This window comes from Nothobranchius furzeri, chromosome 4 (genome assembly GCF_043380555.1).
Source record: "Nothobranchius furzeri strain GRZ-AD chromosome 4, NfurGRZ-RIMD1, whole genome shotgun sequence".
Taxonomy (NCBI): Eukaryota; Metazoa; Chordata; class Actinopteri; order Cyprinodontiformes; family Nothobranchiidae; genus Nothobranchius; species Nothobranchius furzeri.
This window is the reverse complement of record NC_091744.1, coordinates 69,242,778-69,270,424: the sequence shown is the minus strand read 5'-3', so window position 1 is coordinate 69,270,424 and position 27,647 is coordinate 69,242,778. Positions and strand designations below refer to the sequence as shown.

General features: G+C 41.3%; 1 protein-coding gene and 1 long non-coding RNA gene across 4 annotated transcripts; both read right to left on the bottom strand.

Annotated features, from left to right (window-relative positions):
* Positions 1-1,875: 1,875 nt before the first annotated feature.
* Positions 1,876-15,764, bottom strand: chd2 (chromodomain helicase DNA binding protein 2). Of its 3 annotated transcripts, none has more exons than XM_015964525.3 (38): positions 15,472-15,764; positions 12,958-13,192; positions 12,286-12,372; positions 12,099-12,160; positions 11,635-11,754; positions 11,273-11,449; positions 10,537-10,676; positions 10,232-10,457; positions 10,051-10,151; positions 9,904-9,945; positions 9,641-9,816; positions 9,431-9,555; positions 9,145-9,361; positions 8,979-9,068; positions 8,707-8,897; positions 8,427-8,615; positions 8,170-8,332; positions 7,904-8,056; positions 7,486-7,557; positions 7,268-7,417; positions 7,046-7,194; positions 6,863-6,959; positions 6,684-6,776; positions 6,433-6,606; positions 6,173-6,342; positions 6,039-6,080; positions 5,821-5,960; positions 5,603-5,741; positions 5,375-5,525; positions 5,174-5,296; positions 4,965-5,084; positions 4,723-4,863; positions 4,529-4,645; positions 4,270-4,448; positions 4,082-4,181; positions 3,822-4,008; positions 3,475-3,724; positions 1,876-2,394 (listed from the first exon to the last, which is right to left on the bottom strand). In XM_015964525.3, the coding sequence occupies exons 1-38, from the start codon at positions 15,531-15,533 to the stop codon at positions 2,109-2,111; spliced, it is 5,436 nt and encodes a 1,811-aa protein (XP_015820011.1). In that variant the 5' UTR covers positions 15,534-15,764; the 3' UTR covers positions 1,876-2,108. The 3 variants fall into 3 exon arrangements, with proteins under 3 accessions (XP_015820011.1, XP_015820012.1, XP_015820013.1); XM_015964526.3 differs by having other exon boundaries at positions 4,971-5,084; XM_015964527.3 differs by lacking the exon at positions 11,635-11,754.
* Positions 15,765-17,033: 1,269 nt separating this feature from the next.
* LOC139069657 (uncharacterized) lies at positions 17,034-27,354 on the bottom strand. Its single transcript, XR_011520347.1, has 5 exons — positions 27,200-27,354; positions 25,760-25,823; positions 25,574-25,629; positions 18,707-18,765; positions 17,034-17,318 (listed from the first exon to the last, which is right to left on the bottom strand). It is a non-coding gene; the product is annotated as an uncharacterized lncRNA (long non-coding RNA).
* Between the last annotated feature and the right edge of the window lie 293 nt (positions 27,355-27,647).

Below are 27,647 nucleotides of genomic sequence, written 5' to 3'. Positions count from 1 at the left end.
TTCCCAGTAGACTCTCAATACGTTTGAGCCTTCCAGGTCTGACCCGCATCCTCCCCTGACTGCACCTAGTTTGGTGCATAAGCACAAACCACAGACAAGACCCACCCCCCCACTCATAGGCGGAGGGAAGTGACCCTCTCATCAGGGGTGGACTGGGACCAAAATTTAGCCCTGACATTTTAATGAACCGTCGGCCCTCGGCAGGGGAGGTTGCTGCTTGCGACTCGTCTATCCCGCCAAATGTGGGGGAGGGACGGGTTGTTGTGTGTGCTGCTCCCGGACTTGTCTCTATAACCGCATATGAGACGGGGGCTTGGTTTGGGATGGCCCAAGCTGGGCAAGTGGTCCACTTGGCTAAGCGGCCCACCGGGACAGTGCCAGAATGCCTGATAGGCCAGTCCACCCCTGCCTCTCATTCACCTAGGGGAAACGCCAACGTACAGGCACCAAGGTGGGGGACAACTAGAACGCCCTCATCAATACACCTGGGCCTTTTTTTCAAGGCAATTTGCCTTTTTTTAAATAGAAGAGCAGAATACAACTGAACATAATGGAAATGGAATAGGCCAGTCATCTGACCGCTAATAAAAACTAAATGGAAAAAAAAATTAAATTAATAATGCAAGAATAGAGAAAAAATTAATGACAGAGTAGAGAAAAAAATAAACAAGACATTTATTTCCATATTAATAGTGGCCAAGCAGCAAATTGATGCTTATTTGTCAGAAAGTGAACTTAAATTTTCAAGGATTTTCAGGATAAATTTGCTTCTTTGGACATTGGTGTTGCATTAAACTTTAGATAAGATTATATGAAAAATGGTAAGAGAAAAAAAAAACATTTCCTCTGTAAAAATCTAAAAAAAAATTCTCTGTCAAAATAAAACATTTTGTTGTGTAACAAAGTTTTATTACATATGTCCAAACATATGTACAGCACATTTCTCACAAATACTTGTTTTCCACAAATATAAATTATTTAGAACTTCTTACAGAACATATATTACAGGAACTTTAGTTTGCTTTAGGTGGGTGAAAAGAAGAGCTGGCTGTTGACAAAGTAACCAGAAGGGCCCGAGACAAAACACACAATTTCCTTTTATATAATCCCCCCCCAAACGACCAGTTCCTTCAGGAGTAAATAAAAACACAGATGGATGATTGACTTTATTTAGTCATGTTTCAACTGAAAGAAGAGGCAGATTTGGCACAAGGAGGCTTGATATAACATCTACCCTCTCCTTTCAATAACTTTTTACCAGAACTATGTTGGTTTCTTAGCTTTTCCAGACAAGCGCTGACTTTAAATTAAGTAATCAACCCTTCCTCTTGACCACAATAACACTGAGAGGAATCAGAAAAGGATTGCTCTGGTAGGTAGTGTTGTGAACCTCAGCAAAAGTGGTGATAATAATAAATACTGCTTCCATAGTTTCCTTAAGGCCAGAAGATGAGTAAAGTGGTTAAAGTGAGCAGAGCGGGAGGACTGTAATGATTTCTACAGCTACAGTTGTGAATGTTAAAACCATCAGTCAGATCACAAACACTGGCTTTGTTTGATCACATTTCCAGTATTTTTTTTATCCATTCAGCTACATGATCAAAACTTTTCAAAAGGTGCAAATGATTAACACATTACACATTCTAGTTGTTGTACCAAGAACCTTCTACTGACATCGTTTTCAATACTTAAAGCTAAACAAAACACAAAGAAACGTCCGTGTCATGGATCTGTACGTTTACCATTCCCAAGACCGATACTTTCAGGCACTTTTAGGATTGGGATCAGTTTTTGCCTCGACTTTCCTTCCAATAGTCCATGGGACTAAGCATCTGATAGGCGTTTCACTCAGAACATAAATAACTGATGAACCAGTTAGTTTAAGTTAAAGATGCAAGTTTCAGTTTTTGTTTTCCATGAAACAAATTTCTTCCTTCAGGGTACAAAAGGTTTTCAGCCACGATCACTGGAAACAAGGAGCTCAATAGTTTGCTGGTAAGTTCAGAACGTGTTGATTTCCTTTTTAACAGCTTATGAATGTCAAGGCCACACTTTGTCCAGCAGCAACATGTGGCTCTAATCAGTTTCTGCACCTCAGCTGGTGGACTTTATGTCTTTCTATTGATCCAGTTTGGGTCTGTCATGGCACTGGGTTCTACTGGACGGTCGAGAGGGGAGCGGGAGTCCTGGGGGGACTTCTGAGCCTGTGGGGAGCGGGGGTCCAACAGTGGAGGTGGTTTGTCTGAGTGGAAGGGCCTGCTGAAGTGCTCTGGTCCAGATGGACCTGCTGGTCTGTGATCTGGCATTCTCCTGAAGTCCTGGAGGGGGCCTTCTCTTCCCTGGTGGTAGTTGGTATGGAACTCCTCGGGACGTCTTCGTTTGGGGTCCGAATGTCTGAAAGGGATCATTCAAGACCCGTTATTTTAAAGGGAAATCTCATCCCAGAGCCACTAATGGACTAGTTCTTTCAAAATAAAGTTAATAAAATAAAAGCTCAATTCCATCAAAAGAATTACCAATTAAGCAAAAGCCTTTATTTCCCTGAAAATAACACAAGTCTATAATTTCTTCAAAATAAAGTTAATAACAAAAAAAAAACTATAATTCCTTCAAATTAAAGTTAGCAATAAAGTAAAAGCTGAATTCCTTAAAAAAATAACAATGAAGCAAAATACTTTACTACCTTGAAAATAACAAAAACCTATAATTCCTCTTTGGCATGTTCTTGCAGTGTTTAGTGTCTAACTGCATTTTCGGTTCCTTTTTAAAACCCAGAAAAGGTTTCTTTTTACCTTGCTGACAGTTTTGTTTACTTCCTCAGAGCTGACGCTGACGGTGGCGTCACTTCCTTGTCCGTTTATCCGCGGGCAGCAGAGGACGCTCGCGGATAAACGGAGAAGGAAGTGACACCACCATCATCTGAGGAAGTTTACAGCCGGTAAATAAAACTGTCAGCAAGGTAAAAAGAAACCTTTTCTGGGTTTAAAAAAAAGAACACAATTCCTTCAACATAGAGTTAGCCAAAAAACAAAAGCCTATAATTCCTTCAAAATAAAGTTATCACAAAAGCCTATATTACCTTTAAATTAATAAAGTAAAAGCTGAATTCCTTAAAAAAAAGAAAAAAATTACCAATGAAGCAAAAACCTTTAGTTCCTTCAAAATAAAGTTATCAATAACAAAACCTAAAATCCCTTCAAAATAAAGTTATTAACGACAAAATTGCCTAGAATTCCTTCAAAATAAAGTTTTCATTTGCAAAACAAAGCCTTTAACTTCTTCAAAATAAAGTTATCAAGAAAAGCCTATCGTTCCTTTAAAATATAGTAAAAGCCTCAAGTCCCTTCAAAATAAAGACCTTGCATTCTTTCAAGAATGTTAGTCCTCTTAATATATTATAGTTTCTCCAAAATACATTTGTGTCCTAAATCCAACAGTCGTTAGCTTCTTTCAGCCCCGGTCTCACCAACTCACCTGTCGTAGTAAGGCCGTTGACCCCTGTGGTCCCGGTCGTTGCTGTACTGCTCATACGGCCTTTTCCGAGGGGAGGTGTTGTTGCGGTAACCACCGGAGCTGCGATACGTGTCTCCGTGTGAACGCCGATCACCGTAGTGATCCTTGTAGCGATGAGGGTCATACGGATGGTGCCGGTCTCCCTGCCACAACTGGTTGCTGTTTCCTGGGTAGTTATATTTCCGGTCCCTCTGCCAGTCGCCCCCCCGGTCTGTAAAAAAAATATATAGTGAAATAAAAAAAAAAATTAAATTAAATCATGTTTCAGAAATCAGAAAGCTGTCCTTGAGTTTTAAGTGAACACACACCGTTACTGCCAAAGTGCCTCTTGTTAGCAGCATTGTACGGTTCTCTGTGGTGCCCGTGGGGTCCGGACAGGTGAGACGGGGGTTTGGAGGAAGGCTGATTTCCTGAGGAGTCTCGACTAGAACCAGAAGCTTCAGGTCGGAATGATTTTATTCTTCCTGATACATCCTCTTTCTTCTTCTGCTCCTTCTGGAGAGACAAGAATCGTTTGAGAGATGATAATCTGTGGCAGATCGCTCCACGTCGCCTCCCATCAGCTCACCTCTTCCTCATGGGACCTCTTCTTCTGTGCCATTTTGTAAAGCTTGTGAAGCTTCCTTGCGCTGAACTCCGTAAACTTGGACACAAAAATCCAAAGATTCCTGACAAATAAAGTTTATTAAAGGTATAAAATTAATATGCCAATACAAGGTGGAACGGCGGATATAATTCAGCTAAACCCCGTATTACCTTCGCCATATCTTCACATGTTCGGGGTCACTGTAGGCTTTAAGGCACTCGGTGATCCTGTCTCCGATCTTCAGCAGGCAGGTGCGCGTGTGCTGTAGCTGCTCCTGGTCCGACAGTCCCTCGTCTGGCTTGTCCAGCTGCTTCAGGGCCTTTTTCACCGGCCTCATGCGCTCCTTACACTGCACACACGCAAACACTCATGACGTCTTCTAGATGTCAAGATTTATGTTTAGGAAGAGAAAACTCTGGGAAATCTCACAATGCTGAAGGTCTCCTGGTCCAGCTCATCGTCCTCCTTTCCTTCGATGGGAATGGGCTCAGAACCGGCTGTGATGTGGACTGGACCTTGAGCTTTCTTCCCTTTGGCTCCTTTAGCCTAAAAGACAAACAGGTTAAATATGATGCATCAAAAAGGAAAATGGCGTCCATCAGTGCAGAGCAGCTCAGACGTACCCTCTCTTTCCTGGGCTTGGGGGCCTTCTTCTCTTTGTCTCCCTCCTTCTCCTTTTTGGCTGTTCCCTGTTTTTCTTTGTTCTCTTTGTTGTCCTTCTTCTTTTGTCTTTTCTTAACCGCCGGTTTTTCTGTCCCATCGTCCTGCTCAAAACACAATAAAGCAGCCGGTCAAACCATCTGGAGGAGGACAGAAGTGATGTTCCCACACGGACGATGACGTTTTCAGCGAGAAGAGGACTGACCCTGACCTCGCCCTCCTCTGACGGGTTATCAGAAAGCCGTGGGGAGGAGATTTTGGTGCCCTGATCGTCTTTGAGAAGCTTGTCCTTTTTCACTCGAGGCTTTCTCTTCTTCACCTTGACCTTGGGGGAAAACAAATAAATAAATAAACAAATGAGTTAAAACAGACACTAAAACTGAACAAAACTCCCCCAATTAATCAGCAATGTACCTCCTCTCCTAGTTTAGAAGCAGCATCGCTGTCCTGCTCCTTCTTTAGCAGCTTCAGCAGGTACTCTGCTCTCGCCTGGAGCTGCTTGGCCTGAGGTTTCTTACTTGGATCGTCTGGAAGAATCTGTTCAGAAAAGCCTCGATTAGGCAGTTTCAGGCAGCACGTTTGAATCGGTGAGAGCTAAAGTAGGTAAATATTTGCCTTATCAGCAAGTTTGAGGTCAGGGTCAGTCTTGATCAGATCCCAGTTTCCAAAGCCATGCTCGTAGATGCCGAGGAGGAGCTGAACGTCATCCTGCAGATCCCAGTCTATGTCAAAGTGAGCTACTTTAGCTCTGCAAGTTAGCGTGAACCTAAAAGGAGATAAAGTGTTTAAGGGAATCACTAAATCCTAGCAAGGGTCTTGTGTTTTACATTTAAGGTTTCCTACTTGCTCCTCTCAGCAGGGGTGGAGGGCACGGCCTTGTGAAGAGGTTCAAACTCGTCCTCGTGCTGGATGATGGACTTGGCGTTGACCTGAACCCCGGAAATCTTGATATTGATTCCTCGTCGTTTCCCAGGACCTTTGGCTGGAACAACACCGGCTACTTTTAAACGGGAACTTTATTTTGGCTAAGGTTTTCTAACCAAGAGGCAAACTGAACCTACCTTCAACTGGGTTTTCTTTGAGCTGCTCCTCGTGTTCCTGCACCGCCGTCACACAGCTGGAGTGAATCAGTTCGCCAAGTCTCTTCAGGTCGGCGATGGACTTGTCCACCAGCTCAGAATCTCGAGCAATGGCCTCCAACCTGAAGACGAGGAAGTCAAACGTGTTTCACAGGAAACAACCGTCTAAGCTTTTGAAATACGAGTGAGGAAACACCGACCTTTCCAGAGGACAGCCAAACTTCTTGTAAGCCTTAATGAACCTGTTAATGTGAGCAGAAATATGGTTCAGTTGTGCTCGTGCAGCTTAATCCCACTTCTTTTATCAAAACGGAGAGCCATCTGGATCGTTTACCTGCGTATCTCTACATCGGTGAAGCCCTCCACGTTGTTTTTGCGAGCTCGAGGTCTCCCCCTTTTCTTCGGTTTCTTGTCGTCATCGCTGTCGTCGGTCTCGCTGTCTGAGCCGGATGAGCGGTGCTTCAGCTTCGAACCGACGTCGCTATCGCTATCATTGGCCTGAGCCTGGAGGACAAAGGAGCAGAACTAGAGGAATCAGAGCTGATTGGTTCTGGAGATGCGTTTGTCTGGCAGAACAAGGGAAGGAACTTTTACCCGCTTGTTGGAACTCCTGCTTCTGGGCAGCATGAAAATGTCCTCCATCTCCCGCTGCTTCTCCTCTTCCTCAATCTTCCGCCGCTGTTCCTCAGGAATGATGTCATCCCATTCCCGCACGGGCCTATCCTCAAACTCTGGAGCCGGTTCTTCCATGCTGGAGAAGTTAGCGACCTGCAGTGGAGAACGGCAGAGACATCAGGACTGAACAGAGGACGTAAAGAAGCTTTGTGTGAAATCTGTCGAGGAACCTTAAACTGCGACAGAAGCTCATCTGTAGCACTTGAGCCTTGATCACTTTCTCTTGTTTCAGCCAACCTCAAGATCTCGTCGATATCCATCTCCTACAGAAACCAACAAGCTTTGCTTTAGTCACATCATCACGCAAAAACAAAAAACAGTTAACAGGATTTCATTCCCAATGCAATACCTGAGGTTCTGACTCTTCTCCTTCTGCCTCCTTAAAAAGATCTTCTGCTCCAAATTTGAGAATCGCCGTCAGTTCTTCCTTATTGAAAGGGTTTGAGCTGTTAAAAAAAAAAAAAAAATTACAGTTACAGATATAATAAGCAGAAGCTGTCGAAAAGAAGCCACCGGTTTGATAAAGTCTTACTTTGAGGTTCCGGAGCTGTTGTCCAGAACCGTTCGTCCTGTGGTGTCCATTCTCTGAATTACCAGATGGTCTAAAACCATCTTCTTCTTGGCCCGCTCGATAATGTCCTCCTCCACCGTTCCTTTAGTGACGAGTCGATAAATGTTCACCTGTAAAACAGCACCACGTGAGTTTATCTGAATGATACACAACTCCTCGCTGTGAGCGGGAGTCTCGTGTCACCTGTTTCTTCTGTCCGATGCGGTGAGCTCTGGCTTGTGCCTGCAGGTCATTTTGAGGGTTCCAGTCAGAGTCGAAGATGACAACGGTGTCTGCCGAGGCCAGGTTGATGCCCAAACCTCCAGCTCTGGTGGACAACAGGAAGCAGAAATCCTACAAAAAGAAGGAAATGTTTTAGGTTTGTAAGAATCAAGTTCGGTTTAAACCGCTGGTTTCCGTACCTCTGAGCCTTCTGCATTGAAGTGGTCGAGTGCTTGCTTTCGGATTTCTCCCTTTATGGAACCGTCCAGCCTCTGGAAATAAAAAACATTCAACGTGACACGTTTATCCTTCAAAGATCTCCCGGAAAGCCATCTGCTCCACCCGTTACATTCTTCTGCTCTACGCCATCACTGCTCTAAACAAGTCAGCAAAAACAGCCCAGAGTCGGGTCAGTAGAAGAACACCAGCCGGTCCGCAGCAGCAAATAACTTGTTGATATAAATAAACGCATGAACTCTAAGCCAGCGTGCTACAAGGCTGACATCTGATCTTCATCTGAGACTAATCAGCTCGGACTCCAAAAGGCCCTTCGGTGTAGAACGGGGCATTAACCCAGGAGCAAAATGAAGCTAAACATCAAAGCTGAGCAGCCCTCACCTGAAACGGATATCGCTTCTTTGTGAGATATTCAGCCAGAATGTCCAACATCCGGACCATCTGGGAGAAAATCAGGACTCTGTTGCCTCTTTCTCGGAGTCGGGTCAGCAGCTTGTCCATAAGAACCAGTTTCCCGCTGCCCCTCACCAACGCCTGTGACAGATTTATTTATTTTTGTTAAAGTACATAATAAGATAATGCAAAAACAAAAATTGTGTGTTCTTTGTAAATTCGTTCCTGCAGCAGCACTTCTCCAGCAGACATACCTGCAGGTTTTCCTGCTGGTTTTCCGATTCTCCCTCCTCGGGATGCTTAATAAGAAAACCGTGGTTGCAGCACTTTTTCAGCTCCATCACAATGTTCAGGAAGCCGGAGGAGCTGCCGCGGGTTCCTTTGGAGAGAGCTTTGTAGTTTCTTGTTAAAATCCACCTGGAGGAGGAGAGATAGGAAAAACAGCCATTTTAACTTGGGATTTCTCTAAATATAGGAAATGTTAAAAAAAAAAAAGCAACCAAAAACATACTTGTAAAACTGTTTCTGCTGTGCACTCATGTCAACACGGAGGATTTGCTCCACCTTTGCAGGGAGAGACTTCTCCACGTCCTTCTTGACTCGACGGAGCAGGAAGGGCTCGAGGACCTTGTGAAGACTCTGATATCCGTTGTCTCTTCCTTTTCCGTGATCGTCCTCGAAATCCTCCCAGGAATCAAACCTTGGGTGCAGAAACACAGAAATCAGAATGACAACGGAGGAGTGATGGGCTTGTGTTTGGTGCGGCTGTAAATCCGTGCAGCAGGACGTACTTGTCGGGCATGAGGAAGTGTAATAAGGACCAGAGCTCTTTGAGGGAGTTCTGCAGAGGGGTGCCGGTGATGAGGAGTCTGTGGTTCGACCTGAACTCCATGAGTGATTTGTAAAGCAGGGAGTCATCGTTCTTCAACCTGTGAGCCTCGTCCACACCCAGAAAAGCCCAGTTAATGTTCCCAAGGACGCCCTACAGGTAAAGGATGTGACACGGTTAGCGACTGATCCCACTCATGTCCCAAAACAGAAACCTATGGACGTTAAAGCCCACCTTGTCTTTGAGGAGAATCTCATAGGTGGTAAGAAGTGCATTGAAACGAATCCTTTTGGTTTGATGGTTCACCCACTCATAATCACGGATCTAAACAAAACAAGGTCACATTTAAGGCGCAGAAATTAAATCAACATCAACAAAAACTCGTCCAAATCCAACTCACGGTTTTCCTGCTCATGACGTCACCGAGGTAGACGACCACATTCATGTCTGGGGCCCAGTTCTCAAACTCCCTCTGCCAGGAGGTGAGCGTGGACAGAGGAACCACCAGCAGGAAGGGTCCGTAGAGCTGGTGCTGGTGGAACAGGTAGGACAGGAAGGAGATGGTCTGGATGGTCTTACCCAGTCCCATCTCATCAGCCAGGATGACACTATTACACCTGAGGGAATTTTGTTTGTTTAAACAAACTGGTTTCTTTGTTAAATGATTATCCTTGTTGCCATGGTACCTGCACCAGGAGTGGGCCAACCAGTTCAATCCATCCAGCTGATAATCTCTCAGTTCCAGGTTCTCGTCGCCGATGTACGACGGCTGCGTTTTCAGAGCGACGAACCTCGGCCGCTGCTTCAAAACCTGAAACATCAGAGACACATTTCTGGTTTACAAATGAGTTCTGGGAGAAACTGACCCGTTCCGGGTTTCGTAAACACAGTTTGACCTTGCAGTCTTTAGACGGGACCGTCTTGCTGTTGTTGCGGTTTGTGAAGCTGTCGATGCAGTGCTGGAACTTCTTCTTGACCAGAGCTCCATCTTCCCAGCTGCACTCAGAGTACGGCAAACCCATCCACTTACACAAGTACTCGGGCTCGTTAGAGGAGGTCTTGTGACTGTGAGCTGTTTCAACACCAGGACAGAGGATTCACGTTAAAATAAATAAAACGGGCTGTGAACAGATCGTGGAAAATCAGAAACATGACTTACACGGGAAGTCCGAGGACCCGGGTGTCTTTCCTGTTTTTGTAGCTGGTAACGATAACGTTTATTTTTAAAAAGACAGCCAAAGATCACAAAAGAACAAAGACTGTTTGCTTCAGTCTTAAAGTAACAATAAATACTAAATAAACTCACAGATCACTCGCTCCACAATCTGAAACTGCTTGGTTAAGTCGGCCGTGAGCTCCTGCTGGCAGTTATGGAACTCCACGTCCTCGGGGGACGCCCTCCTCAACCTGCACAGAGTCGGGACTTAACCGGGACTTCTAGAGCGCCGGACAGCTGGAATACAAGCCGGATTGAAATGAACCCTCACCACGCGTTCAGCTCGTCGTTTTTCTTTTTGAAGTTGTCTAGTTTTTTCAGCCCTTTGACTTTCTGCTGCGTGAGAGAGTCCATGCTCTCCCAGGTGTTGTGGATGTACGACCAGCCCTTCCACTTGATCAGATACTGAGTCTCGCCTTCGTCTTTCTCTGGATCGAACCCCTCACATGGATCCCCGTTTTCCTCTACGGTATATACCGTGGTGGACGCGCCAGTAGCTACCAGAAACCAAAAACAACCCGCTCACAGACTCGCCTGAAGCTCGTCATCCTGAACAACAAGGAGTAAAGGAAATACCTCCTTTGCTTCCGACTCTGCAGTCAACAACTTTCTCGATGGTCTCACTGTCGTCGTCCTGCTGCTCTTCACCAGCTTCTCCTGTCATTTCTATCAGATCGTCAGAGTCTGTTTCAAAGTCATGTTGGTCCTCTTTATAGCTGGAAGACAAAAGCAGAATTAAACCGTCTAACTTGAAAAAACACATCCCACTTTATTGAAACGTTAAATTTAACAAGAATATGTTAGAAAAATTAAACACAGCTTCTGTGCTTTTCACAGATGCAGATCGTTTTCTTTACAGTTTTAAAAAATGGTGGAAAATTGGTGCACTTGCTGTAATAAATGTTTGAAATATTGATTAAACTGAAGCAGAGATTTATGACTTGAGGGCCAATTTGACGGAAAAAACTGGAGGAAGTTGGGTTTGTAAACGTCTTTAGGTCAATTTTAATTTGAAGGAAAAAAGGAAAGAAAGGAAAGTAAGTTAAATAAATAAACAAATGAAAACCTTCCAATTAAAAAAATTAGGAAAAAATATTTACATTAAAAAGATCTAATCAGAAAATAAATGGAAAACTAAGTAAAAGTGAATAAAACAAATTAAATATAGAGATCAAGTTAGACATAATGAGAAAAGACAAATGTGGTATTTCTAGACTGATTTTGTTCACCAGTTATAAGAACTACTGATATGTTTTATTTCAACAAAACTACTAATATACTTTTATGAACTTTAGAGGTAAAAAAAAATCACCTTTTGATTTTTGTGGCCCCTCTTCTCCGAGTCTGTCTCTTCGGAGTGTCTTCCTCATCATCGTCGTCGTCATCCTCGTCGTCGTCTTCATCCTCATCTTCTGCTGATGATTCTTGTTTCTTCGACTTCCTTCCTTTTTGGGATTGCCTTTTTCTGACTGACAATTTGGCCTGAGGTCTGAACATTAAAGAGAATTAAGCCAATTTCTTAAAAAAAGAAGAAATATTGTTAAACCGTCCCAAAGCAATCAGGTTTTTTAATTCAGATCAAAGCATGAGGGACAAATAACTTCTGACACAACATGGAGTAATCTGGAGACCAGTGGGTAGCTGTCTGATGGCCAGGCTCTGCTACATGCTTACCTTCTAGCAGGAAGTCGTCTGGATCTAACTTTTTTCTCTTCCTGCTCACTGTCTGAACTGTTGGATGTCTCCTCCTCCTCCTCCTCTTCATCATCATTTGAGTCATCTTTCCAGATATTTCTTATAACAAAGAAATGCCACAAGTTCACCCTTTAAAGCCCATCACTGCTTTTTATCCCGGTCCAATTTGCCTTTAGAAACTGGCCCATAAAGGAGCTCAGCGTGACCCAATTGAGAGAAAAACCGGATTCAGATTTTGGTTTGGATGTAGATCATCGCCTGGCTGATAGGCACAAACGTAGCCCATTCAGAGACAAACAGATACCCATTTACACTAAAACAACACTACACGACTACAGTACGGATCAAACACACCGAAATGAGAGATGAGTGTCGGCTGACGAGATATGACGATGTTTAACGAAAGATGGCAAAACGATAAAGACACAGAATCTGGAACTTACTCTTTCTTCTTTAAACGTGAGGATTTTCTTTTAGGGCTCTCGCTCTCAGAGTCGCTGCTCCCCTGAGGAGGAGAGACATTTTAGAGCTCATAGCAGCAACAGCCACTAGATGGCGCACCTGATTTAGTTACACATCTAATAAGGGGGGCATAACAAGACCTTCCTCTGACCTCCCACACCAGCTTACCCCAGCTCCGATGTTAAGGCGAGCCGGTTCCTGTCTGCTGCGATTCGACCTCCTAACTCCGTACACATCTGGATGTTCTTCCCACATCTGTAAACGAAGGTCAGATGGTTACGTTTAAAACAACTGAAGCGCATAATAAAATGAGTAAATGGTCCTTAAATTAATTATTCATATCAGATTTGTGAATCAACTTATGTAAAAACAGTCTAGACTTGACCATTTCTATTATCCAATATACCATTTCTGAAGTTAATCTTAGTAACTTTAATTTTATTTAAATAATTTATTTAACCCATTTAGACTTTCAACTAGTTTATGAATCTTGACTCGTTAAAAATAGAATACTAATAGCTATTAAAATATTTCATTGCAGAAAATGAGAAGTATTTGAGTATCTGACATCAGAGGTATCCATGTCACATCACCAACATTTAAGGTCAGGGGTTTCTCAGAGTGCATTTGTTTGTTTTCCTGGAACGTAAACACTGGAAAGCTGTTTCAGCTAAAGATCAATAGATGTAAAGACACCTTAAACACAATAAACGTCCAGCACGTTGCACCTTCTCAATCACATTTAGAGCTCAGACATAAACCAGGTAAATAAACCCAACGTCAGGTCAGAATCTGTAAGTTGAATCTGAAACAAGTCTCAGTCCTGCAGCCTTTATTTACCTTTTTAACATCAGCTATGCGCTCCTTCTTCTTAACTTGCTTGCCTTTGACTTCTGAAGTGGTTTGCTGCGACTTGGACTCTGCAGACTCGCTCTCTGACTCCGAGTGACTCTCGGACTCTGAGGAGCTGTTAGACTCAGAGTTGTGTGATCTCCTCCTCTCGCTGCCATGTTCGCTTTCCGACTGACTTCCAGACTCCGAGGCAGAGTGGTTGGATTCCTCTGAGGCAGAGTTGCTACAGGGAGAAGAGTGTATTGAATCCCTTTTATTCTGCAGCACACACATTTGAGCTTTTGCCTACACATGATCACAAAGCCATTAATGATGCGAGTGAGGAAGATACTGGAACTTCAAACTGTACAACAAATTAATCTTACATAGTACTAATGAATTGTACTTGTATTGCGCTTTAAAATGTAAAAATCTCAAAGTGCTTAGAAAGTTAGATTTTCTACTTCCCCTACCTTTTGCAAGAATTGCACTTAAGTGTTGTAATACTACAAAACTCGAAGTTTAATAAAAAAAAATTAGAAAAAACTGTCAATATACTGTTCAAAATTTCAACATTTTGTGCCTGAAAAAAAAAATCCAGTCTGAATGATCATTTTCTCTTATTGCAGTTCCACATTTGTACACATGGGGGCACTAGCTGCCACTCAATCTGCAACCTTTATAATCGCTGCCTCCGCATTGGTTGAAAAAAGTTTTTAAAATAAATGTACAACTCAACTATTTCATGTGTTCAACACTACTGTTCTTGTTAAAGTATTCATAATTATACTTCCAAATATCCCTGAATCTTGTTTGCTATTTTTTTGACATAAAACAGAAAATACTTGTTAGATAGCCCATTAAATACAGCAACTCTAGAGAAAAACCATTGTACGTAAAAACGAACTGCTTAACGCGGAAGTAGACGGTGCCTGCCCCTTTAAGAGAATCTAAACGGGCGGGGCATAGCCGCGACCTCAATTTACTATTGGCTGTTAGGTTGCTTGGTAAAGGTTCAGCCAATCACAACGTCTCTCTTTTTTTTAAAGGTCTGAGCTCTTCCTGTTCCTCCTGTGTAGTTTTCTGGGCTGAGTTTTAATACAGATAAGCAAGCTGGGCACACAAATCAAGGGCCATTTTGTGGCTGAGCGTGTGTGGAATTTAAAGTTTACCAGCAAATATTATATTTAAAGTGGTTTCAATTAGTTTTCCTCTTTTTGTTAATCTGAATGACTTCAATGTTCATCTGTGAAAGGAGACGTTTCAGCTGCTGTCTCTGCAGAGGACATTTTTAACTCAGCTCAAAATGCCAAAATGGCTGCCACAAACGCTGAAAAGCACTTTAAAGTACAAAAGTGATGTAACCTGCAGGAAAACGCTGAGAGGATAAGTAATCTAGAATATACATCTTGCATAAATACAAATGCCTGCAGATATATGTTTTACTTTATTTTAAGGACAGGGCAAGTGATGCAAAAATAAATTCAATTATATCAGTGCAAAAACCATTTAAAATAGCAACTCACTTGTGATCTTGCACATCATACAAAAGAAAATATTTATACCTCAAAACATTTTACCCTCTCATTAGGCTTCAAAACTTGAGAAATAATTGTAAAGTCAGCTCATCATCATGATTTGATTTCCAGGTTGATTTACTTATAAAATCTACCTCGATATGAAGTGAAACAATATGGATCTGCAGCAAAAAATACTCGAGATGTTTCAAGCATGCATGAAAATCGTGTCTAATTTGGAATTTATTACACCCTATATCAAAAGTGACATAAAATGACTAAACTGTACAAAATCCTTAAAGGCCACCAAATGAAAAGCTGCTGGTTAACATGTAAAAAAACGTAAGACATAACTTCAAAACACACAAAGTTTAATATTACAGAACCTGCAAAGCAAAAAGTTATTTAAAATCATTACAAGCTTCATGATTGAACAAAACATTTTATTGACTTCAATATCTGCATTAAAAACATGTTTGCACAATTTTGAATCTGAAACTTGGTGTAAACTTTTAAAACACGTTTTTTTAATAAAGCAGAGATTGACATTAAATTTGGAGGTCAATTTTGAATAGCAACTAAAGTTACAAAGAAACTTCAGTATTTTAGTGTCCACATGTGACAACAGTAATACAGTAATGATCAAATAAATGAAACTGAAACATCATTTAAAAAAATGGTGCAATGCAGTCATAACTTGTAAGACAAGGTCAAATAAAAAAAAGGTACTATTAAACAACTGCATCAAGTCGAATAGAGGACAGTTGTCTCCCTGTGGTCTAGTATCTACATCTTGAAAATGTTTTAGAACAGGCCTGAAACCTCAGCAATGAGGCTCAGAAATAGAAGGAAAATCAGGGTGTGGCTATTAAAACAATAGCAAGGTCATCCAAGACACCGGTGAACTTCTTAGAAACCACATCGCAAATGTTGACAAGTGATCAATCATGCTCGAAAAAGTAAACAAAACCAGGAATGGAGAAGGTAAATAAGCAAATGATCATACCTTGAAGCATTGCTTTGAGTCGATCCCTCATCTTCTTGCTTTTTACTTTTGCTCTTCATCATGGTAGTGTCCTAAATATCCGACAAGCAGTATTTTTTTTTTCTGTCCAGGTATTTACTGTCAAAAGTTGGAGGCATGAACCATCACACAAGTCCCTTAGAATCGCCCTGGCTCTGACGGCAGCTAAAGCCCAGCCGGTGCAACGCGAGTGAGCAACACGACATCAAATCGATAAATTTAAAGATGTTTTTATATCGCTAATTGAAATAATGGTCCGGAAATACGACAGGTGCTTTCACAACAACTTATACATCAGGCGTATATTGTTCAATTTAGTCCACAGCCCGAGCCGCATGCCGACAATTTAAACTGCGTCATCACATTTAGCATTAGAAAATAACATTTACGGATGAGAAAAAGCTTTAAATCGAGCACCGCATAATGTAAACACATGAATTCAATGTCAAGAAGGGTGCTAGGCTATAAGTCAGGCTATATTGCCTTTCGTTACGTCGCATTTAACATTTTTTTAAACTGGGATAAAATAAAAATCCGTTCAAATAATAAGATAAATGACAAAAAAACAAAAAAGCTCAGCAAGAAAAGCTTGCAGGCCTTTGGAGGTCTGCATCGAGCGTCAGCGCGACAAAGGCAGAGCAGCAGCACTAAAAATGGAGTCGCGCCATGGCTGCCAGAGCTCAGTATGGAAAACAACGACGAGCCCAGACGGCTCCTCCAGCTCAAAGAAACCAGCTCAAAAAACACACAAAACGCACAGAATCCAGCTAAAAAAACACCGTACTATCACAGCTTTCGACTTTAAACAAGAATCTAACAAGACGGATCGAAAACGAAGCCTGAGAAACTATGTAAGGACAACCCATGGCACCCTTCCCAAGGCTCAGCCGCCATCTAGAGCTCCTTCCCTTCCCTGCTCTGAAAGCTTTGCCTTTGATTGACGTTATTTCCATTTACCCCACACTCAGGTGATGTCTAAGTCCCACCCCTTTTATTAGCTTTTACACGTACTTTTACATCAATTCACGAGCATTGTCAACATTAGGACACAAGCTGTAAAATTAAAAAAAAAATCTTACTTTAAATTAAAGGTTGTAAGAGTGAGGGACTATAAAATGATAGATTCTGCACCATTTACATCACTTCCTGCTCAGACAGGAAAAAGAAGCAGTGGCCATTTTATGAAAGCCTTTTAGGCTATGCTTTGTGACCGACCCATCTGGGTTCTAAACCAAACCTTATGGATAACTAATATTTAGCCATTGATGACATATTACCAGATTTTACATTAGAAGCATATTAAAAACCACCAATGTTGCCTTTATCTCAAAGATAATTTTCTTTACAGAACAATATCTAAATGTAAAAAATAAATTCCATGTCAAGGCTGAGATGACCAATCTTATTACTGACACAAAAAAGCAAACAAGAGTAGTTTTCTACCAAGATTCACTTAATGTCAGCTAATTTCGAAATTGTAAGATTAAAGCAAACCAAACAGCATTTGTCACTTTCCAGATTATCAGCTAATAACACAAAGCCAGTTGTAAATACGTGGACATACACTTTATTTAAAACAGTTGAATATCAATTGTACAACAGCGAACTTTGTTCATGAGTCCCAATCGTAGTTCGTATCGATGACCCAACAAGTCCATGTTGAGAACAACAAAGAAAAGAAAAAAGTAAAATTAAATCCAAATGTCCAGCCAAAAAATAAAATGAGAGAAAACTTCCATCTTGTCAAAATTCGGCAAACAGCTGTATTGCTTGCCATCTTCACGTTAACAACGCGGTCTCCACTGCAGCAATATCCAGTTGAATGGGGTCTTGATGAGATAAGGAAAACAAAAATAATCGTAAGCCCACAGTGCAACTGAAATTAATGATTCACTCAACAGTGTAAAAATGCGTTTTGAATTAAACCAACATGACATTAGTTACATTGTTAGCTTTCAGTTGCATTAGCGAGCATTGCGCAAAAGACTGGTTTTCAAATTAATGAGTTAAGCTTCAAAGCTGTAAAATGTTATGTCTAAATTCCAAGTTTGTGTACGCAGGCTGACAAAAAAAACTTAAATGTACGATGTATTAGCATGAAGGTACGCAGCAGCATGACTAAACTACAGTGTTAAAGCTGACATTCTTGTTAGGATGCGATGAGGAAAAAAGCTGAATAAAGTTTTAAAGGTTTGGAACACTCGTTTAATCAATACACTTGCAGTAGGAATTAATGCCTTGTAAGTTGTACTGGGGGGTGGGGCGCTGCTGCAATATTTTCAGGAACTAGAAATTAGTCTTCACAGTTGAGCTTCAGATGACAGGATTTGGAATCTTATTTTCTGATATTTGGACACCTCACCTCAGATTGGATAACAGCAACGCAACTACCACTGTCTGCTTTGCAACGTGGATGTTTTATCTCCAGAAATAACACAAGCCTGGAGGAGTTCTGCTGTGTGGTGGAGCTGGTAATGCTAATGGTTAGCTTCTACTAGCCAAGATGTTCTCTGCTGTTTCCTGGATGCTAAACCAACAACAGCCTTCCCCGTAGTGAATGTTAAGTGACAGTGTGACGTAGATCTGTCAGGCCTTTCAAATCTTAGATCTTAACGGTCTATTTTCTATCAGAAGCTAATGCAGGAGATAGTAGTAGGAGACCATTTTCTTGTTCAGCCTGCATTAAAAACTGAAATAACCACTAGGGGCACAATGAGTAGATAAACTAACCAAGTGTACATTTTTTGCAACTCTGTTCACACAACTGTTGTTACGGTTCCAAGTCCTGGGAAACAGATGAGCAAAAGTTGCAATAAACCAATTTAAAATCAGTCAATTCCCTCGCTTAAATGTGCGAAACCCTATCATTCCTCTGACTATAGATGCTGTTGTGTTCAGGTCAACGGTCATTTCCAAAACATGTCTTTTTGTTTTTAAAATACATAAACATATTAATTGCTATGCGATGGTCCAATTTCATTAGTCTATTAGCATGGCACTCAAAAGAGAGGACTTCAGCTGAACTGAAAATGCAAGGCTTGTGGGAAAAGGATGGTGTTTTTATTTAAACAAGTGTCTGCAGGAGATGTGAACAAATAAATCCAATATTAGAGACTATGCAAAATATATTGAGTATTTTGTAGTTTATTCAAATGCAATGAATAAATTAGCTTAATTTTGCTAACATTTTAGTGAGGAGATGAAAGAAGAAACTTACAGAGCTGTCTTCTTTTTCCCACAGACTTGGAGAATCTTGTCATCACCGTCATGTTTTTGCTGTCAAAAGGAAATAAGCCAATTAACAAACATCCACAGTCTTTTTACTTTGACTACCTTTACAGTAACTATAAATCCTCAAAAGCATTTCATGCTTAATTCAATAGAGCCAATAATGAAGCAGCACGCTTAAAATTCAAACCGACCAGGCTTTTGTCATGCCAAAACATCTCAACAGGAACGTTTCCCGGTATTCTAGAGGAACCAATATTTGATGCCAGCTATTAGAAAAACCTTAAACCTTTCCTTACTACAAAATAGGGCCCTGCACGGGCCTAAAATCTGAGCCCATGTCCGGCCCGAGGGGGTGGAGCCCCAGCCCGACCCAGTCCGAAAAGGTTTTCAGGATTCTCTGGCCCGACCCGAGCCCGACTTTTTTTTAACCAACTAAAAGAAATCAAAGTGCGTCAATCCTGACCAATGTGTTAAAAGACGTGCAGGATCCGATCGATTTGTTTTTCCCTCATTTACCGTCACGGAGATGACGGCACAGGCTCTGGTGGTAATCAAGTTAAATTTTATCTCTTTCCAACAATTTTCACAAGAAAACAAAACAGTCAAAAGCAGGGCTTGTGTTGACCGGATAGTTCCCGTATTTGACCGTTTATTTTGACGGAGAAAGACTAGAAAGAATTACCCCGACGCATGCAGACGAACTGACATTTTATTCGCTATATTCACATTGCAGATGTAGCTAAAAGATTCCCATCTGAATATCTGAGCTGGACACTGCTCAGCGCAGCTCACTGTCAGCGCGTATGTGCACAGCGAGCTGAAGTTGTGGAGACTGGCTTGGAGTGCGTCGCAGAACCAGAGCGCATACGGTAAGGTTCCTCCCACTGAGGCGAGTGTTTTCCAAACCCTGTCTCTCAGAGAGACTTGTCACGTAGAAAATGTTCCCTGATTATGAAACTTTGACTGAATAGTGATTGTTCCTGTCTCCAATGTGGCGACACATCCAGGAACCATCTGAGGAGAAGCCCAGAATCTCACATCCTCTTCAGCTCAGACAGCGCACATGATTATGCACAAGCGTGACCCGTCAACCCGGTCTCACAGTACGACCGGGTTGGACCTGTTCAGGTTTACGCAGACAGTCTTTACATAGAATTGACTTACAGATATAAAATTAATTCAGTAAATATAAAGCATTTTATTTAAATATCCATTCATTATTTTACAAGCACAGAGAGCCGCATCAGATGGATGGAAGAGCTGCGGTTTGCCGACCCCTGGTATAGTCTATAAAATGACGTTTTCTCCAGGACCAGAGAGGACGCAAATTCAATACATCTCTTTTATTGTGAGGTAATAATTTCTCCGAGTTTTGCGGTTGCGGGCGGTAATTGTCAGAAATTCAGCGGGAGAGGGCAGGAGCGGGATGAAGATAACAGTCCCGCGCAGGGCTCTAGTGCTGCGTTTCAGTCAGGGGTCGGCAACCTGCGGCTCTTCCATCTGATGCGGCTCTCTGTGCTTGTAAAATAATGGATATTTGAATAAAATGCTTTATATTTTACTGCATTAATTTTACATCTGTAAGTCAATTCTAAATGAAAAGATTTTCTGTGTAAACCTGAACAGGTCCAACCCGGTCGTACTGTGAGACCGGGTTGACGCGTCACGCTTGTGCGTAATCATAGGCGCTTTCTGAGCTGAAGAGGATGTGAGATTCTGGGCTTCACAGACGGCTCCTGGATGCGTTGCCACATTGGAGACAGGAACAAGCACTATTCAGCCAAAGTTTCATAATCAGGGAACATTTTCTAAGTGACAAGTCTCTCTGAAAGACAGGGTTTGGAAAACACCCGCTTCAGTCGGGAGGAATCTTCCCGCATGCACTCTGGTTCTGAGACGCGCTCCAAGCCCCTCTTCACATCTTCAGCTCGCTGTGGACCTTATACAGTGAGCTGCGCTGAGCAGTGTCCAGCTCAGATGTTCAGATGGGAATCTTTTCTTGAGTGACTTAGTGTTTCAATTTTTTTATGAATTCGATTAAAATTAAAGGCGCCCGGCCCGTGGTAATTACACAGTCATAGGCCCGCAGCCCGGCCCGAGGGCCTAAGGCTTCAGTGCAGGGCTCTACTACAAAAGGCATTTCAATTTTATTTTTACTAAATTAACGCAATCAAAAGATTTGTCATTTTTTTCTCCAAAGGGCATTTGTTGATTTCCTAAATTAATTATTAAATTGGAATAGGATCTTGGACTTGATCCAATTTTCCTGGGTTGGTGGTGGTCAGAGGGGCAGATGACGCAAAATGGCAAACTCACTTCTGTCAAATCGCCCTAGGGCAGCTGTGGCTACGCTGTAGCGTACCATCAACGGAAGTGTGAACATGTGAATAATGGAAAGTTTTTTAAGTGCCTTTAAAAGCACTATATAAATCTAATCCATTATTATTATTATCTGTAAAGTTTCCAATGTACCACTTAAGTGAACCGCTCCAAGTTTTAACAATAATATTAGCTTTTGAGTTAGTAGCCTTAAATGCAAATCACACTACGTCTCTTGGCAAGTTCCCAAATTCAAGGTCGACTGGCAAGGAGCTATTTGAGCTGAGATACCACAAATAAATGTAGTATTAAGGCTTTTTTAAAGGTGGTAGTAAAAATAAATGTTTGAAAAAAGTTGTAGTCTGTAGATTTGAATGCTCTCTAATAAAAGGGAAGTGTGCTTGATCTGAAACAAGATTTTCGTGTTTTAACGTGGCATTACGTTACATCCAGGCCAAAATTATTTCCGCGACAGCATGTCAACCCCACACCCCTTTTATACCGGCATTGCATAAACTTTTGTGAAAAACATGATTTCTCCAGAATACTTATGGGCTCGACACACGGGAGGCGACAAACGACCGCGATCAGCGAAATTTGTTGCTGTCGCTTTTATTGCCTGTCACACCGGAGGCGATCCGCGGCAGCGGCAAAGCCGTCTACGCGTTCAGCGCTTTGGGCTTCCTGACAGGGTTGCGGAAGGCGCTTTATAAATAAAGCTTTGATTGATTGATTGATTCTGTTCCATGGCGAAATCGAAACTTCCATTGTTTTGTTTGGCTGTGTCAGGTTGGAGGGAATTAAGGTTATTTAAGCGGTTCAGAGTTAATAAAGTGGTAGATATGTTTCACAAGGTGCTGCTAGAGTTATGTGAAATCTTACTTGTGATTTTATTATATAAAACATAATAATCAACTTCTCCTCCATGTTTGCTCGGAGATGTGCGGAGCATCCTGTCCGCTCATTGGTCAGTGAATGAAACCTCCGCGACAGCGATGAAAAGTTGAAAATGTTTCAACTTTCTGGGATCGCGTCACTGGGTCGTCCGTGCACGACACATGCACGAGTGCAAACTTTCACACGCACGTTTTTCGCGTTTCGCTTGGTAGGAGAGAGACCCGCGATTATCGCTTTGTCGCACATGTCTCATTGAAAATGAATGGAGGAGAGGCGATGTCGCCTCCCATGTGTCGAGCCCATTATGTCACTAAACTGTACAAATTATGACTATGGAAAATCATAACTACAATTTTCTTCCCTAAATCTCTAAACATAATCAACAGTGCTACTACAGTTAAAGAAGACAACAGTCCAACAAAAGCATACCAACATTGTTAGGACACAACATGCTTTATCTGACTACCGGTTTATTTGTAATAGAGAGCCTTAAGCCTGCTTCTCCGTCAGCTTCGCAAAGGACAGACACGCACGGACTGACGGAAGTGTTTAGCTCTCATACTTCGTCTTCTGGGGAGTGTTGCAAAGCAATTCCCCGCCAGGACAACAGAGGGCGTAGCGCTGTTCTGTGGTACCCTGTCATGTATCCGGTCCAAGATAGTGCGTTTATATTGTATTTTTTGTATACAAGAGACTTTTTAACAGACAAATTTGTCTCTCATTCTCTTCCACCTCTTCATGCGCTCGCCACCTCTAAACCCACGTTTCCTGTCATTTCCGTCCACAAATAAAACGCTTGCTGCATATCTTTTCACTCCTCCAGTCACGGGGGAATTAAACTTTCATATTTTTAGTTTTTTTCGCGAGGTATTCAAGCTTCTTCGTGTCTGCCGCTAGTTATTCTCGGCTCTCTTTATGTTTTTAAGGGCGCAATGGCGACGGTGGAGACAACAGCGGTGCCCTGACCAATCACAAGCTTGCGTTCTCCGTCTCGAAAAGGAGAAAAGAGAGCTTGACTCTGTCCTTCCTTTCGGGGCTTTCCAGCAGGCCCACAAGGACGGATAATGGCGTTGCATGTCTCCAGTGGGCCCACAAGGACGGATAATGGCGTTGCATGTCTCCGCACTGACGCAGAAGCATTAATCAGGCATAAGTCACGCCCATCTACTTCTGGACCATGGGTCTCTGAAGGAATGCAAGTGAAGGGGCTAAAAACGATATTTACTAATTCTGTTTGTTATGCGCCACGGATTTCACATATGATGTCCGTAAATTTTATAGAGGCAAGTTGATACCAAGAAAGTGCATATTTTTTTAAACGGGAAACGTTATTTTAGGTTGTGTGAAAATATGTCGAAGACAACAAATGCACATTACCAAAGTAACGTCGTCAAACCAGACATGGAGAAAAACAGAAGGAAGATGGCTTTAAGTTCAGCGAACTTCAAATCTTTCCTTCAGGACGAAAACAACCCCCATCATAAATCTGGCCATCTGGTAAGTAGCAGCTATGTTAGGGGAGATGAGGTTGTGTGGTGACGTCATATATGCGACATGTCAACGTCTGATTTGTAGTCATGCTAATTGTAAACTTTTACAAGCTGACCGATCTTAAAGTACATGACCGGTGTGGTCGAAATACCCATCATTAGTTTTGATTTAAATTGAAGTACAACATATGTGCGATCCAGGGCGTAAGGCAAAGGTTAGACAATAGCTATTTTAGCCTCATTGACTTGCATTCATTTTTTCGTTCATCCGAGGACCTGTGAGCCGACCGTAAAGGGAGGAGACTTGGGTTTCCTATATACACTTTACCACCAACACCAGGAGGGGTGACCCAACTTCAAAAGTAGTGCGAGGTGATCTGTACCCAACAAATAAATAGTGCAGGGTAATCGGTACCAAACAAAAGTAGCACGAGGTGATCTATCCGCGACACAAAAATAAAACAGTGGTGGATATGGTAGCAATGGTGAACATTCAGCTTAGTCAGCGGCTCTTTGTCAGACTTTGAAGAGACTCGAAAACGCTGCGGGCAGAGAGACAGAAGACTCTGGGGCCACCAGTAACTTAACCCCCTAACCAATCAGTCACTGGTGATCTAGCTTGGTAAGCTTGGAACTACTTCAAAGTAGGTAGTAAAAATAGACATCAACCACACTAATTACTAATTGAAACTGCCTGGTGTGACTGAAACCACTTAAGCCTAATTTATACTTCTCAGTCAGCTCAGCAAACGAAAGATGCAGGACCTGCGCATACCACACTATATTTATGGCCACAGAAGATGCGCAAATAACTATGTTGATATGCCTAATGAAAAACCTTCCGCCACCACATTTGAAAGCAACTGATGTTAAGATGGGTTACGAGCTACGTTAGATTAGCATGAGAAACCAACTTGCTTAACTGTTTCACTAGTGTTATGTGCTAACAGTGTGAAGTGTTTTTAAATCAAAGTGACAAAATACACGTGCTTTTGAAGGAAATTTTACATGGTTGAAGTAAAAATTAAAAAGCGAAAACAATATTAGCACCTCGCCACTTTGTCAACAAAAAATATGCTTTAATTATTGATAGGTTAATCATTACATTAGTAGTTGCAAATGTATAGTAAATTGTTATAAATAAATGTATTATCGGTTGACAAGAGAACTTTGTATATTTACTAATCAAGCTAATCACTCTGAATGAGTTTTGTAAGTTGGCTAAAGCCCGATTTAGAATTCTCCATCTGCGTCTGCGCAAGGACTTTCCAATGGGCTCACGGAGGTGAGACATGCCCAAAATTTTAAACATCAGTCGAAAGTGACTTGAGGCCGCAAGCTTGTGATTGGTCAGGATGCCACTTCCTGTATATTTGTCACTGGCACCACTGTAGCTCAGTTAAAAAGTAAACAGATATTTAGCGACAGACCCCGAAAAGATTGAAGAACTCAATCGCGGAAAAATTTACATTTTTTCACCCGTGAGAGAAGGAGTACAAAATATGAAGCAAACATGAACGGAAACGACGGGAAACGTGGGTTTAGAGGTGGCAACCTCATAGAAGAGGTGGAGGAGAAAGAAGGACAAATTTGGCAGTGCTATAAAGTAAATACACCATCAGGGACCGGATACAAGAGTGTTATGGTGGCAAGATACCTCAAAATAGCGCTATGCCCTCTGTTGTCCTGGCGGGGAATTGCTTTGCAGCAATTCGCTGCCTGAACAGAAGTTCAAATGTGAAAACCTTTCAGACACTCCATGTGCGTCTCTCCGTTGCGGAGCTCACAGAGAAGTATAAATCAGACTTAACTAGTTGAAAGATCTGCACTCGTTTCGTTTTCATCAAGTAATTAGTTTGATATGAAGAAAATTTAGCAGAATTATGTTTTTTTAATCTAAACGTCAAAACTAAGGGCAAATATTAAAGATTTGCTGGGTTAATAGATATAAGCATTAGACAGTTTGCTAATGTTAACTAATTTCAAGCTAGCCAAGTAATGCATTACTACGTTTCTAAATACTTCTTTGTAATATCTTAACACTAGGGGGCTGTGTTGTTGAACCTTGTGACAGTAACGAACCAGATTATGATAAAAAAAAAAGTAATACCTAAAACAACCATCTTAAAGAAAAAAATTCTACTTACATAATTCAAGTGTGACACAAAGCTCTCAAGTTCTTGGGTTCACTGTGGCAAAAACCCTTAAAACAGAAATTATTTAGAGTGTTAGTGAGACAACAGCACACCCTACTGGCTAAATGCATGTAACAATAAAGACAAAAATCACATCACTGCAAATTATACTTTTGTACGTATAAAATAAAAATGTACCATTGAGAATCGTTGAAACAATCTTGTTTCTTCTTTGGCGAATGCTGGGAAACAAAAAGAATCCCTGAAAGACACAAACGTAATAATTATGATTTATCATTGTGATAGCCATCAACAAAATTTGAACCTATGTTGGCTCTAAACAAAAGTACAATTATAAATATGACAAGAGGCAGTTTTTGAACTACTGTGCATTTAAAGCATTAGGAAAACGCATAAAGGTTTTACGAATTATTTACGCAAATGTTTTATTTGTACACGGTTGATAGCTTTAAATGCGAGTGCATTGATGTTAAAAAAATGACAGCCATTTTAGAACGTCTTAGAGCGGACATTTTGTTGCTGCTATGAGCTACTAATCTTTTGGATTTAAAATACTGCGAGATTCAAAAAGTTAATATACCATAAAATGTGTTTTCATTACAGATGTTACTTATGTTACAAACTTGTCCTCAAATGTGCAAGTCCCAAGGAAAATAAAAATCAAGAAGACTTTATTTTTTAATTTATATTTAAAGCAGGATTTAGAATATATTTATATTTACATAGGTATAGTTAGGATTTAACCACGTAAACCAGAGTTTACATGTATTTTAAGGGAAAAGTGACAAGGAAAATTGAATATATAAAGATATGTATATTACTTCACCAATCAGAACCTCAAAGGGTTAAATGCCAACACCCTATTTTGTATTTCGATGTATATCTAAGCTTTTAAAAACACAGAATCCTTAGAAGGCAATAAAGTCGAACATTATGATGTGGGATGTTGAAATTTAATATATAACTGTCAAATGTCCTATTTTGAGCATTTTGGCAACTTCTCACAATCTATTAATATAAAGTTTTAAAATCTTAAGTATTGAAAAATACATTTTGAATATCTGGTTCCAAACAGAAATTTGTAAGCTTGTGAAAGGATCTTGGGAAAATAGAAACGATTTTTACGTATTTAATCCATTTTTTTCATCGACGAAAAAGCTCAAAAATGGAATACACTAAAAAAATAAACCAAACTGTGTTTAAGGTTGATGTGTTTATATGTATTGGTCTTGGTACAACGTAAAAAAAACCTAAGCATTTGCTTAAATTTGTTGCTATTGTCGAGTAAATTCACACAAGGGCATTTGCCCTTTCAAGGACAAAGGAAATTTTAAATGCGTAGGTTGAAATAACTCGAAATACTTGAAGAATAAATATACTTGTCCACACATGAATCGAGTTAACTCATAACAGTGGTGTCAAACATGCAAAATCTATCAAGTAAAACACAATTCCACCTTATTTCTACTGAGTTAAAGGTTTTTCTATTCTTCGCAGACTACACCATGGCCATTTTTACAACACTGCGCCTCACTGTCGTTTGCTCCACCATATTGCCTTCCCTGCCCGGTTCGTGCTTTTCTACCGCTAATGCATTGATTTGTTGAAGGTTCTTACCGAATCCATCGGCCACGTCTATCCCCAGTCATCTGCCGCGGTCAGCGTTGCCTTTTGGGGCAATTTTCGCCGTTTTGGTGGGTGTTTGAGCCGCATCGTTACCGCCTTCGTCTGTCTCCGTCCTCTCCGCCTCGCTACTCTGCCGTGTCTGTTCTCCACTCCGCCTCTCCCCGAGCTGATATCCTTCAACGGTTCAGCCCACTTTTCTCTCAATAGACGTAAACCAGACTTCACTTCCTCTCCAGTTAGCCCGTTGTTTGCTAGCTCAGCTAGCTAGCTTGGGCTTCTTTTTCTTCCCATTTAAAATTATTATATTCGTTACAATAATTTATAACTATATCAATGTGTATCAATCAGAATAGATACAAAGTAAAGACCAATATAACAAGAGGTCACATGTTTTCTTATTTTTTTCTTCTTCTTCTATGTAAAAACATGAGAAATTGAC

Coding starts and splice junctions, on each gene's coding strand:
- chd2 (XM_015964525.3), bottom strand. CDS start 15,533: ATGATGAAGAGCAAAAGTAAAAAGCAAGAAGATGAGGGATCGACTCAA. Junction 7,418..7,485: donor TCAATGCAGAAGGCTCAGAG/GTACGGAAACCA, acceptor TTCTTTTTGTAG/GATTTCTGCTTCCTGTTGTC. Junction 6,777..6,862: donor GAGAAGAGTCAGAACCTCAG/GTATTGCATTGG, acceptor TGGTTTCTGTAG/GAGATGGATATCGACGAGAT.